The sequence below is a fragment of the Strigops habroptila genome, chromosome 1, assembly GCF_004027225.2.
Source record: "Strigops habroptila isolate Jane chromosome 1, bStrHab1.2.pri, whole genome shotgun sequence".
Taxonomy (NCBI): domain Eukaryota; kingdom Metazoa; phylum Chordata; class Aves; order Psittaciformes; family Psittacidae; genus Strigops; species Strigops habroptila.
In genome coordinates, this window is record NC_044277.2 from 107,562,447 (window position 1) to 107,576,368 (window position 13,922).

Sequence of the window (13,922 nt, forward strand, 5' to 3'; positions counted from 1 at the left end):
ATTTATAAGAATCTGTCAGTTTGTCAGTTCTATGTCTTTTGGTTTTTTTTACAAACTGGCTACATAAGAGGCTTGGCCTTGCTGAGAATTCCTTCTATTTATGCCTTTTATGGTAATTTTTAGGGATTCTGTCTCATTTTTTTTTTTCTGGAATCATGGTCAGGGCTAAATTTTAAATCAGCTCAGATAGATACAGAATAGAACTAAGCTGAAAGAATTAACATTATTCCTTAAATGGGATTTGTAACTTTATCGCGATATACCTTGGTTTAGCTGCTGAGTATGTGGTTCTAAAGAAGTATTTAAATGAAACTATTACATAAAAATTATATTTTCAATGGGTAATATGCTATCTAACGCTGTTTATCCTATGCCTGACTGCCGTAGCAATAAAGCACCTCTTCAGAAAACTGCTTAATAAAAGATCAACACAAATCTCTGATTTTAAAAAGAAGAGAAAACCTGGTGATTGCAATAGTACTATTAGAAAATGGTGATGTTTTAATCAAAACTATTACAGTAGCCTTTTCTGACTGCAAAGGTAGCCCTACTTTCTGCATCTAAACATAAAACCAGGCACTTTTGAAAGGAACAACAGGATTGGAATCAAACTCTATAGAAACTAATCTCTGAAATTTATACTATTAGCCAAGATTTTTCTTTTGGAAAAGCCCACCTTTTTGTGTCTGTATAAATAATGTTCATTATTTCCTGGATTAGCACACTAAACACCTAGTGTGGTTAATTATAGTGTTACATTTCTTTATTTTTATTCTGTTTTCCATAATTGGGAAAGAATTTCCTAATCCTTAAGGAAATAAATGTTTCCTTAAGTATAAATAAAGTGTAAGAAATTTTCTTGCTTCCCATCTTAACCTTTTCAGCATGTACCAAAGTAGTCTGCATTGAACAGGATACCATACATCTATCTTGCAGACATGTTGAAGGGTAAAGGGACCATTATAGCAAATGAGTTTTTGAGCAGTTACGGCTAGTAAACAGCAAAAGGACATCAGAATTAATACGAATACCATTCAAAAAAAACCCAGAAAGCATCCATGAGGCAGGTGTCTCTGTTATTAACTGGTTGGCTGCACAAAACAATTTCCCACATACCAACATGTTGAAAAGCAAAGCACTAAACCGTACATTTTCTAAAGTATCACATCAAGCTGCATAATGACTACTATATCCCACAGTGTCTCACGTTTTGGGGGACCTAGCTTATTTATATCATGGTGGTCTCTGTCTGCATAAATGAGTGAGCCCTTGAATTCCGGTGGAGCTGAGAAACGCTTTCTGATCCATTTCGAGAAATCGAGGAGCTGTGGAGTCTGTAATCTCTGCCTGCTGTCTGGCTTCCAGCACAAACTCCGCCATTTTTCTTTTCAGCTCGCCCTTGCACCTGTGTTAGATGAAAATGCATGAGATGAACTGAAAATGTTCTTTTACATGGGGAACTTTTCCACGTTTATTGGCTGTCAAATGGGGACCTCTAGGAGCAGAATCACAGAATGGTTTGGGTTGAATGGACTTCGGAGATCACCTAGTTCCAACCCCCCTGCCATGGGCAGGGACACTTCCCTAGACGAGGTTGCTCCAAGCCCCATCCAACCCAGCCTTGAACACTGCCAGGGATGAGGCAGCCACAGCTTCTCTGGGCAACCTGTGCCAGTGCCTCACCACCCCTCTACAGTGAAGAATTTCTTCATAGTATCTAATCTAAATCTACCCTCTTTCAGTTTAAAACCATTCCCCCTTGTCCTATTCACTACATGCCCTAACTAAGAAGTCTTTCTTCATCTTCCCTTATAATGCCCCCCCGTTTTAATACCAAAACGCTGTAATAAGGTCTCCTGAAAGTGTTCTCTTCTTCAGGCTAAACTCTCTCAGCGCAACCCTCTCAGCCTTTCCTCATAAGAGAGGTGTTCCAGCCTTCTGATAACTTTTGTGGCTGTCCTTTAGAGTCACTCTAACAACAGGTCCGTGTCATTCTCACACTGAGGACAAGCACCTCCATCAGCCTCCTGGCCACACTTCTTTTGACACAGGGTACAACTGGCTTTCTCAGCTGCAAGCGCACATTGCCAGCTCATGTCCCATTTTTCATCCCTTGGTATCCCCAAGTCCTCCTCTGCAGGGCTGCTCTCAATCCATTCACCCTCCAGTCTGTATCGATGCTGGGGACTGCCCTGGCCTAGGTGTGGGACCTTCCACTTGGCCTTGCTGAATTTCATGAGGTTCACATGGGCCCACTCCTCAAGCCTGCCAGGGCCACTCTGGATGGTATCCCTTCCCTATAGAGTATCAAATCAATTTTCACAAAAATTACAAAACTGAAGTGAACACTATGTCTATGCTGTCTGTGAGGAGATGCCCCAAGGCCGCTCTCAAGATCCATTTTGTATCACTTGTGCTGCAACATTAGCTTTTGGTATCTAGCTATTAATCACATATACTTAAAGCATAGAATCAAATTATTAGCCCAAAATCAGGCATCTCATGAATTTCAAACACCAGAATAGCAATCAGGAGACCTGAATGTCAATTCCCTGTGCAAGCAGGTGTCTTCTTCAGATAGATGCCTCCTATGAGATACAACATACTGTTTAATGTATATTCCACCTTAAAAAGTGGCTTAAATCAAAAGGAATTCCTTGCATTCTCCTCAGTTGCGATTAAGCAAGCTGCTACATTCTAAGCACTTCTGAAAATCTGCTGCCACTCTGGGGGTTAGATTCTGTCAGGAGATTACCCCTAAATACTTACTAAATAATCACTAAATGGTGCTTCAAGTTTTGGATAAATTTCTGGGCTTGTTGCACCTCACTTGCGCAATCCACATTGCTTGTAACAGAGCTAGAATTAGATCACACTGAATAACAGAAGATGCACTTACTAACACCTCGGTTTGCAAGGAATTCAATTTCAAAGTGCTCTTACCTCTTCACCCCAATTCACTAATTTCTCCTGTTGCAGAGAAACTGCCACGTATATATGCTATAAATAGGAATGTAAACATCTCCTAAGCCAGCTTTATGTATCAGAGTGGAATTATAGGGGCATTTATACATTTACTGAAAGCAATACTTAACATCCTCAGTAGGAAAGATGAGACTTACTTCACTGTTCAAAAAACAATACAGGACTGCAACAATCAACCCCTGGAAAGAGACAATATTCCTCAGTTAGTAGGCAGCACCAAAATAGGTCAATCAAATCTCTTTTGAATAAAAGCTTTAAAATTTACCTGAAAAGATCCCAAACACAACTCAAAGATTATTTTATAATAATTGGAACTGCGGTCGGGAAATAGAGCAAACACTGTGTAGTGAACTCCAAATAATGGAATAAGCAACAACGTGGATTTTGCAAGTCTCCTGGGTAAATAAAAGAGAAAAAGCTGGAGTTTAACAATAAGCTTTTGTTTTACTATGATAAGAACCTGATGCAGTGTCATTTACATAAACCTCGTATAACTTCAGATTTATAAACAGTCTTAGTAAGAGTCATTTAATGCAAATTGTTTTCCTTTCAGGCTTGCTATGAGATTAGTCTTATAGTAACCTCACAAATTAATGTGTGCAATTTCATGTTATACTTGATCTTGCTGACTTGCACTCTTCCAAAAGATAGTAAAAGGCTGCAGGGCCTCTCTAATCCAAAAAAACCTTTTTCAGGTGCTCTCTGTACAGCAGCAGGGTATAGGACCTGCTCTCTGTTCTATTTCTCTGACACACATGCAGTTGCCAGACTGATTTCATAGCATGGTTTTTGGAGTTGGGGTTTTACTGCATTATTCCACTGCTTTATTCAACAAAGTGTCACGAGCTGTCATCAGATGTCTCAATGTACTTTTTACCTGGCATAAAGGGTACAGAGTGGAAAAGAATAATGCCTTCCTGCAAAGTCATGCTGACAAATCCTCTTGTACAGACGGCAAAATCCCTCTTTTGAAATTAACTGATGTTAATTTCCTTTAAATGTGCAGCTGAATGGTCAGTCTGTACATTGCACATACATGGTACACAAACAGTACCATGCACCAGCCTCTGGGAAAATCGAACAGTACAATGGGCTGTTAAAAACTACACTGAGAGCAATGGGTGGTGGGACTTTCAAACACTGGGATACACATTTACCAAAAGCCACCTGGTTGGTCAACAGTAGGGGATCTGCCAACAGGACTGGCCCAGCCCAATCAGAACTTTTACGTACTGTAGAGGGGGATAAAGTTCCTGTGGTGCACATAAAGAATTTGTTGGGGAAGACAGTCTGGGTTATTCCTGCTTCAGGTAAAGGCAAACCCACTCGTGGGGTTGCTTTTGCTCAGGGACCTGGATATACTTGGTGGGTAATGTGGGAAGATGGGGAAGTCCAATGTGTACCTCAAGGGGATTTGATTTTGGGGGAAAACAGCCAATGAACTCAATTGTACGCTGTTGCCTGCTCTATAACATTTTTATAGCCCACCAGCTAGATATCTTCAGGTCGCCAGCAATTGACCCTGACTTCCCTCCGATCATCACCTCAACAAAGAATGAATTTTGAGAAAACCAGATGAGCTCAGCAGTGACCAGACGAGTTTGGCAGTATCATCAGCAGGCAACAACTCAACACTACATACCGTCCCTCCTGCCCTGAAAGGCTATTACAAGAGATGGAGCCTGACATCATGGACTGGATGAGTTCAGCAATTTTACAGGGATTGGTCCATGGACTAGGGAATGATATCTTTCTCTGTGTGTGGGTGTGGGTGTATATATATATGTGTATATATGGGACAGGGGTGAATATCCAGAATAATCTTAACTGTGAGATTTTCATGAGCAATTTCAGATTTACCCTCAAATACTAACATCTCATAACTATAGTGATTGTCTTGGGCATATACCATTAACTAATTTTTAATGCCAATTACATAATACATTTTAGCTCGAGACAGTACTGAAAGTAAAGAAGGAGAACTTTAAATTATTAAGCAGAGCAGGTCTGACAAACTGCCTGTAAAACCACTGAAATGATGAATTGCTAATTATCCCTCATCTGTCACTTATTTCAATCTAACCACTTCAGTTTTATATATTATACAGGGCCAGTCATGCATGATTATGGGTGTCTGGTATCAGATGAAATTCAAGTAGTTATAATGTTGAGTCCCTTAATTCATCACTGTCTTGATGAATATAACTTGATTCAACAATGAAAGGGTGCTGTTGTGAATTCACCTATTTTAACAGAAAATCAAGGTATTTCAAGCAGTTTTACTTTTTCTGTGTCAGTTTGCATGGCCTTCCTTTCTTCAAAATGTCCCAGAGGCTGCATCTGTTTATATGGAAATAAATTCGGACAGCAAAGGTTCTCAAGAATAGTAAAACCCTTACATCTAAAGGTGATACCAGTAAGCGAGACAAATAAATAGGATTTCCTTAGCAGAAGAAATTCATTTACAACTGGATAAGGATGGCAAACAAATTTTTCTGGTTTCCCAAATGAAATGGAAAACTGAATTTAAATTTGAACTTAACCTTACCCGTTGCAAAAATAAACTAAGCAACAAAAAGGATGGAACCAGGTACAAGCAAGTGGGACAGAGAAAGGGAAGAAAAATGGTGATTTGCATGCATATTCTTTTTAGACTCATATTTCACTTTCACTTCTTGGTTTATAATTTTTGTCTAGCTGATGTCACTTGCTCTATACTGCACTTCCATTTTACTGAAGGAAAGGGACAGACAAATTAGCCTTATTCTTCTCTGTATTTTAGAAAATGCATTTGCATTTTGAAAAAGGAGCCTTCCGGACCTTTGATTTGCTCTGTAAATGCAGTATTTCTTGAGGAGGTTAATCTCCTGTTCCCATGGGTATCAGCTAAAGACCATCCAATCCAAACTTAATCAGGCAATCAAATGCTAAAAGCAGAATTTTTACAGGGCTGAATAATGAAGGACAAGGTTGCTATTAATGAACATTTTATACTACGAAGTGCTACAGTAAACTGTGGAAAATGACGGGACTGATAGGAAGGGAATGCCTTATTTTCATAAACTACATAAATACCTGATGGAAACAAAGAAAAGTTCTTGTCGCAAGAAGTAAACTTGAGGGGATGTCCTGCCTATAGGTCAGTCATTGTGCTAAATAAAAATGTGGCAACTGCATAATTTCATCTAGGTTGATTTGGTTCTCCCACGTGTTTAGGTAATTCAAGCAGCAAACACAAAAAAGGACCCTTGCAGCTCTACGAAGCAAAGCCTTGTGTCAATCTAGTCGTGTCACCTTTTCCATGGTGCATCAGAATTCTTCATTTTTCCATCAAATGTGTCACGTCATTTACAAAGCACACAAAGTCCTAGTTCTCTTGGATTTAAAGATATGCTTTACTTTAGCACACCATGTTTTATCTGCTTTTAGGACAGGAGTTCAGTATTTTTTAAATGAAGAATTTATCCAGGAGCACATTTTCAAATGCCACTTGCATGGGTTTGAATTTTCAGTGTTCGTGTTAGGTTTTGTCTTTGAAATATCATATTAACATCCTGAAGTGTCAAACTCAGTGTCTGGGCTTTGAAATAGGACCTACTACAACAGAGACTTGATTCTGGATTACAATATCCAGCAGCTATTGTAATAAACAATAACTGATACAGAATATAATAAGAGCAAATCCAATTTTAGCAATGTATTTAAATTGCGCTCCCCCCCCCACCATTCCTTGATTCTAAAGCTGTGGAAACAATGGTAGGGTTTGATGTTCAAACCAAAACACAAAAGAAGAAAGCCTAAACAGAAAGGAAGTTGTTCTAAATCAGAAGCACTTGCTTTCCTCCAGAAAAATAAGGGTGTTATTTTAAAATCAACATAAAACGTCATATTTATTTTTTACTGTTTGGAAACAACGTATCTTCTTTCCAGCTCTTAAAATGTACGTAAATATTACAACAAAAGTATATTAGAAATGAAAAGTTTAAAAAAAAATGCTTTTAAGGAGATTAAAACAAAGGGGTTTTGATCTTGAAACTTTTGTTATGTTGAACTGAATTATTTACACATTAAAAGAAAGATATTACTCCATATTTTTTGTATTAGCATATTCATTCATTAATTAAACTCAAATTCAAGAGTATCTTGTTGGTCTTCATGAAACTGCCTATTTTTCATTGAATTTAGTGTTTCACAAAATTATGTAAATCTCTAGTTCAGCATAGTGATAAGATCTTTATTAAACCACATCTGAAAGTATTTCTGAATTAAATGTAATTACAGTATCACAGCAATTGTTGGTAGCAGGTTTCAGCAGAGGAAATCTTACAGATATTATTTTGGTTCTGTATATAATATCTGAAAACATGACTCACTTGTACTGTGACTGGTCATTTCCTCCAACATCTGGAGATCTTAACTTCTGCAGTAAGATTCTTATAATACTAATGAAAAGTATAAAATTCACCTGCAAAGAAAACAAATATAATGGTGATTTCTTACTTCCTCACTCAGTGTGCAGCATAAGGAAATGCCCATTGAGGCAGACACATCAACTCAGCAGTGGGTGTTGCATGCCTCCTGCCAGAACACATCAAGTTCTACTCTGTCAAATCTATCGTCTGTTTTCTGCCTCATTAGGTTTGTTATGTTCGGTGCACCTTTACATGGCCACCATTTCTAGTCTAGCTGGCAAAAGCCTTTGAAAGTCCTAGTTATCAGAATTGCCCTCCTTCCAAAATCTCAGCTGAAGGCAGGTTTCCTAGCAGAATGGGACACTGGATGTGATTTAGTGCAATCAAACATTGTCTTAAATTCTCACCACTAGAAGCCCAAAGGAAAATGTGAGTCCCATACACAGTGTTGATCTCCTCTTGCCTCTCACCTTGACTAGTAATACTTTCTGACTGGCAGTGTTCAAGACCAGGCTGGATGGGCCTTTGAGCAACCTGGTCTGGTGGGAGGTGTCCCTGCCCGTGGCAGGAGGGTTGTAACTAGATGGTCTTTAAAGTCTGTTCTTTAAAAACATTCTATGATTCTATCATTCTATGATTCTATCATTCTATGAACTGAAGCCACACCCACCCTGAAAAGTGACCTCAGAACTTGCTCTCACAACACTGTTTACTGTTGGATAATAACCTTACAGAAAGTATAATCTTCTAAGCAGTGAAAATTTTGGAGTTAACACAGAAATCGACGGAAGAGAGTGAATATGGCATGAGGACTGTGCAGACTTCCTGTTAATTTAATGTGGTTAAACCACTGTTCCTTAAAACCTTTGCTTGATTTCCTCTGTCTTTCAAAAGTATATTCATGGCATCATCCTCACAATCAGGCTCTGTTCTACTCTTCTTTTCTTCACTCTTCCTCCTCTTAAAGATTTTCAGTATCAGCCACACCCAGAGCTTGCTTTCATGCCATTACATAAGACTGTTGATCAGAGTTCTCAGCTTAGTTGTTCTGCTCTCCTTTATTTTCCTGAAATTCAGCTTCTTTAAGCGTTTTCTGTGTTCATCTCACTGATTATTACACAGATACCTTCCTACTGCTAAGACATTTGTTATTGCTGGTCATCCTTGTCACCATTCTCTGTGAGTCTTCCAGTCTTCCTACATTGTCAAGCAGACTGAAGGCACTGTGTGAATGAAGTGTGAGGAAGCTACATCACACTTTTATTGAGAAAAATCATGACTCTTTCACAACACCTATCCAAGAACTTGCAATGATCTATTTTCATCATTGAATGGCAGGCAGCACTGACCTCATTACTCAAAGATTTGAATCTTCGACTTCTATTTTTCTTAGAAAGGTAACAGGAAATGTTGAGGCTTATCATGGTGTATGTATATGAAATTATGTTCTCATTAATGCTGTGTTTTTCACCCAATTTTACATGACATTTCATTAGCTCCTCTTGCTCTATGAATGCATGCTCTGCAAAGCAGTAAGTATGAATGGCATCTTAGCTGCCACAATGAACGTGCTGGTTGTAGTTTGATTTCCAACAAGACACATTACTTATCCCAGCAGGAAAGGGTGAGTATCACTGCTTTTATAACTTCCTTTCACATCTTAACTTCCAAAATGCAAATTGTAGTTGATCAAGCAGCTGAAAAATCATCTAATCAGAGAAGGAAGTGGCTTCATACAGTACACACTGCATAATCACTTGGCCATCCTTAGTTGCTCTCATCCATAGAACATGCTGTTTAAGAGAAGAAACATATCTGGAAGGAGACAGCAGATGCTAAACACGTGCACCCAGCAACCCAGAAAAGGTCATCTGCAGAATACATTTATGATATTCTGGACTTCCGCTGACTGACCAGTACTCCATTTTCTTAGGTCAAAACTCATTTCCCAGTCTTTTGGTAAGATCCACCTGCAATTCAAGTCTGTCAATAAGTACTTAGATAACTTTTGTTTCCAGGTCTAGGGAATTCTTTGGAGAAGCACTGCTTTCTGGCGCAGGAAGTCTCAGCTGTCTACTGAGACTGTAGCTGTTTAAATTGAACATCCAGAGAACAGACTTTCATCTTTGTGTAAACATCAGGTAGTTTGTTTTACTTTCATCTTTCAGCATATTTTCTTCACTCTAGACCATCCCCCATTCTCCAGCTCCTTTGGAGTACACTTTTTCTCTTCATGGTGTATTTCCATTGCATGCCCATTGCTTCATATCACAAAGTATCTTTTCCATAAATCCTTATCTTATGTCATTTCAGACATATGCCTATTCTGCTTTCTCTTTAAACACTGTAGAATTCACTCTGATGATGATAGGAAGTTCTCTCAAAATGGTTTTTGGCTGGCACAGATTGAAATGCAAGCCCAAGCATAATGTGGACTCTTGAAATCCTGTGTAATCTAATAATGCCCTAATTTTTCTGACTAAAATGTTAAAAATAAAGCAAGTGTATCTGAAATGTATTAATTTGCACTGTGACTGTTTTCAGAAATGGACATATAACCAGAGTATATTATGTCCAAAGTAAATTAAACAATCACAGTGAACAGGAATTTTATTACGTTACTCCAGTAATTCTAATGAAAGCCACATAGAAAACCCCCAAGAAGCATTCTCAAATGGTATTCCTTTGCAAATACTTCATGTTCAATATATATTTCAGTAGCCTACCAATTAAAGAAAGATATATACAGCCATAGTTTTTTATTGCTACAATAATATCAAATTCTCAATTTCAGGACTGTCTATTTACACACAAAAACAAATCTGCAGTTCACTGAAGTATAATTAGATTTTTGCTTTCCTCCTCCCCCCCAGCTCATAAACAAGAGACATGTTAAAGAAAGAACAACATACAAATAAAAGCAACTGCTCATTTAATTGGAGGCTGATAAATTCTGAAGGCAACGAATTTTAATGGCCTTGGCATGTGTTTAACATTTCTCCTACAGAACAATTTCTTTTCATTAAAACAGAATTCTTGCCTATCTGTAGCTAGCAGTAAAGAATAATGGCTATATACACTACACAATGCTGAACTGATCTATAATTCATGCTTCAAAGTTTACTTACTATGATAGAAATTAAAATTGGTATTCGTATAACCCACCAGGGACCACCATGCTCATTTGTATCCCAGCAACTATAAAAAAGAAAGAGGGAAAATGATGTTGACATTAATATCATCTGGCAAGCAAGACCTGTAAGGAGAAGTATTTCTTATATACAAGTCAAAACACTAAAATAATGCTTGTTCTATCCTAGAATTTGGCATTCAATCTTTTTCTGCTTTTATTTCCCTGGTTTTAATATGCATATTCTAATTAGCTAAAACATCAGGCACACTAGACTGTACCATTAAAAATCATGGAGTACACTGGCCTTTAGGAAAACCAAGCTCAGTTTCACTTTGCATAAGGACACTTTTCCAAAAAGCGTTTAACACCAGCCTCTGGCTAGCAGGAAGATCTAAATCAACTGACAGATACAACTGAAATGACATAATTCCTGGTGGGATATTTAGGTTAAAGATGGCTGGAACTGGTTTAGAAATATGTGAGACTGAAACCGAAACTTTGTCTGAAAAATGAAAATTTAATTTTCACTGTGGGCTCAGCACTTTTCATCCAAATACTCTCAGAATAAGTACTTTGAAAGATTAATCTTAAGCAAGTGCAATATCCTTCAGAGTTCTTCTCTCTCCCCCCCCACTCCCCCACCCCCCCCTCCCCTCCCCCCCCCCCCCCTCGTCCTAACTGTGATCATTGACAAAGGAAAAAGGAGTTAGTCTTCAGTTTACATGTTAGAGGTCTTGCAACGAAAACTTAGAAATTATATAGGACATGATTGTTCACTTTAATTACAGAATCAATTGAAAAATATTAGTCAGGATGAAAAAAGGAGTGTGAAAACCATTTGTCTCACCAGCTAGGAACGCTCTCCCATGCCTCGGGGAGAGCAGGAGCAGCAAGTCTCATCTTCCCACAAAATTCTTATCTCAGTTCCCTTTCCCATGCCAGAAGCCATGCCTGCCTCTAGTTATGGTTTTACTTGACTATGTGCATCTTACATATGCTTACATCATATTGCTTCACTTTGGGGAGTACAGTTTAGATATATGGTAAGTTACCCAGATTTCAATCTTTTGAGCTGCTAGTTAGCAAATAAGAATGCCCAGCACCATACTGGGCACATATTGGGTATTACAGCACTGAACCAAGGACCCCCACTGCCATTTTAAGTATTATTTTGACTTCCAAAGCAGATAGCTTTAAATGTGGGCCTCAAGGGGGAACATTAGTCATAACCTATCTATCTCTTCTCTCTCCTGCCTTTAGAGTTTTTCAGATAGATAGCAAGAATAAGCAAAATGCTGAAGAGCTCCTAAACACCTGTCCCTTTATTGCCGTATCTGTGCTCATTCCCTTCAGAACAGTAAACTACCTTTGAGTAAACACCACCATAACCAAGGCAAGGGTTGTATTGGCACAGTTGGAGGCTTTAAGCTTTCTCTCCCCCACAGCTTACCCAGTGTCCTCTAAAATGATCCGTGTCACTGTCCACGTAATAATGAATATGGTAGGAATTCCTGAAAAATTCCAAAGATGTTTAGAGGATGATCACAAAAATAGAAGTCCACAAAAAAAAAAACAAACACCCCAAACCCAAAAAACAAAACAAAAACCAACCAAACAAAAACCCCACACCAAAAAAAGAAACCCAAAACCCCAAAAAACCCCAAGAAACAGTTCAGCCTACTAGTAACCAATTATTCCCCAAATATACAGCATACAGCAAACAGTTTAGTAAATGGAAGGAGAAGCCCATCTGATGAGCTACGTGATGTAAGCAATGTATTACAAAGACTGCAGGTTTCTTTCTCATAGAAATGCAGCCATAATGACTAATACACAAAGAACATGCCTTTCTTAGGCATCTTTCAAGCTGTCAGAATAACCTACAGAGAGGTAGATACAAGTTATGCATTCTCAATGCACTTTCAAGGACTACAACATAAACCTCAAGTATAAATCATTTCATGAGGAACAATTTCCATACACAAGTTTATTCCCATTTCCCAGCAATACCTAAATGTTTTTATGACCACCTATTACTGGAAACTTTAAAGTGCTCCATATAAATATCATTTCACCTTCTGGAAATGAAAGGAATACATGTATTTAAAACCAGATGGACAATATTATTGAGCTTTTCAAAAGGCAAATGTCATAGCATAGCCCGTGGCTGTGCAGCTAAACTTTCTTTTTGCTCCCAAATTAGGACAGCCTGAGTGGTATGTTTTGAATTGGCAGTCCTTGCACCATCCTATATCCTGAACAAGCCCTGGGCATCATGCGGATTGGCACGGGCCAGAGCCATGCCAAGAGCATGGCTAGCAAGGAGCAAGCTAGCAGTTATGATTCATCAGTTTTGTGCCCACTCTCTCCCATGGTACAGTGCCTGTAACCTGTACTGGAGCTCAACTGAGGAACTAGTGAGTCTGATGAGTCATCCAACAGAAACGGTGTGACTACCTTGGTATGAAATACTGAACCTGACTAATACATACATACAGAGAAAAGAATTCAGTTGGAAGATGTTCCAGTTCTTACCCCATCCAATCAGCAGGTAGACAGTGAAATGCCTGTTGGGGGAGAATATCAGCACAAGGAGGATGTGGAGGTAAAGTCCTTCAACTAAGAGCCAGTAAAAGTTTGCCATAACACCATATTGAAAAAACACCAAAATAGCCTTGCAGCCCACCTGGAATAAGAGAATAGGGATCAGAGTTGTTGCAGGTAAGATGCTGTGTTATTCTGTTATTAATATAGCCTATAGATCTTAATTCTCCATGTAATGCTAGTAACCCAAGTCCAGCAGAAATACTTTTTCTTCAGTCAAATTGAGACATTGTAAATGTTACTGTATATATAAAAAAGAAAATGAATAATAAAAAATATTTAGATGGCTCTCATAGCAAATTCACTCCAAAATTTTGAAAACTTCATAGCATAAATATTGTAAAAGGTGATAGTTATCAACAAATGCATATATTTGCAATAGTTAATGAATGTCTATTATATTAAATGATCACCTGCTAGGTGGCTAATAAATATATTAAAATCCCAGCTGGCTTCCTAACATAGTAAAAATTAACAAAGAAACTGCTTTATGAATTTTTCAAGGCTAAATGGGAAATTGAGTGAAAAATATAACTTGATGAATAAGTAGACTTATAAGAAAAAAGTTGAAAGGACTTTAAAAAATTATGTTTTCCCTTTATAAAATGCTTTAGTGTTTCTTAATTAACAAAACACATAAGCACGTATCATAAAATGAGGTCCCAATATACTTATAGTCTGTGTGCTGCTCCTCAGAATTAATTTTCAGATGTCTATGCTGATGATGTTCCACAGTGCTGGCTGCTGTTACTTCGTACTTTTCAGCAGGACTCAGATGTGAGAATTGA

The 13,922-nt window shown here is 38.2% G+C and overlaps 1 protein-coding gene across 1 annotated transcript in view; it reads right to left on the bottom strand.

Moving 5' to 3' along the window:
• Positions 1 to 481: 481 nt before the first annotated feature.
• Positions 482 to 13,922, bottom strand: part of VIPR2 (vasoactive intestinal peptide receptor 2) — a 48,364-nt gene continuing 34,923 nt past the window's right edge. The window contains exons 7-13 of the mRNA XM_030507334.1: positions 13,066 to 13,216; positions 11,981 to 12,041; positions 10,526 to 10,595; positions 7,359 to 7,450; positions 3,251 to 3,380; positions 3,123 to 3,164; positions 482 to 1,405 (exon numbers count right to left, since the gene is read on the bottom strand). Coding sequence (XP_030363194.1) covers positions 1,229 to 1,405; positions 3,123 to 3,164; positions 3,251 to 3,380; positions 7,359 to 7,450; positions 10,526 to 10,595; positions 11,981 to 12,041; positions 13,066 to 13,216 — 723 coding nt within the window. The 3' untranslated portion in view covers positions 482 to 1,228. The remainder of the gene's footprint in view (positions 1,406 to 3,122; positions 3,165 to 3,250; positions 3,381 to 7,358; positions 7,451 to 10,525; positions 10,596 to 11,980; positions 12,042 to 13,065; positions 13,217 to 13,922) is intronic.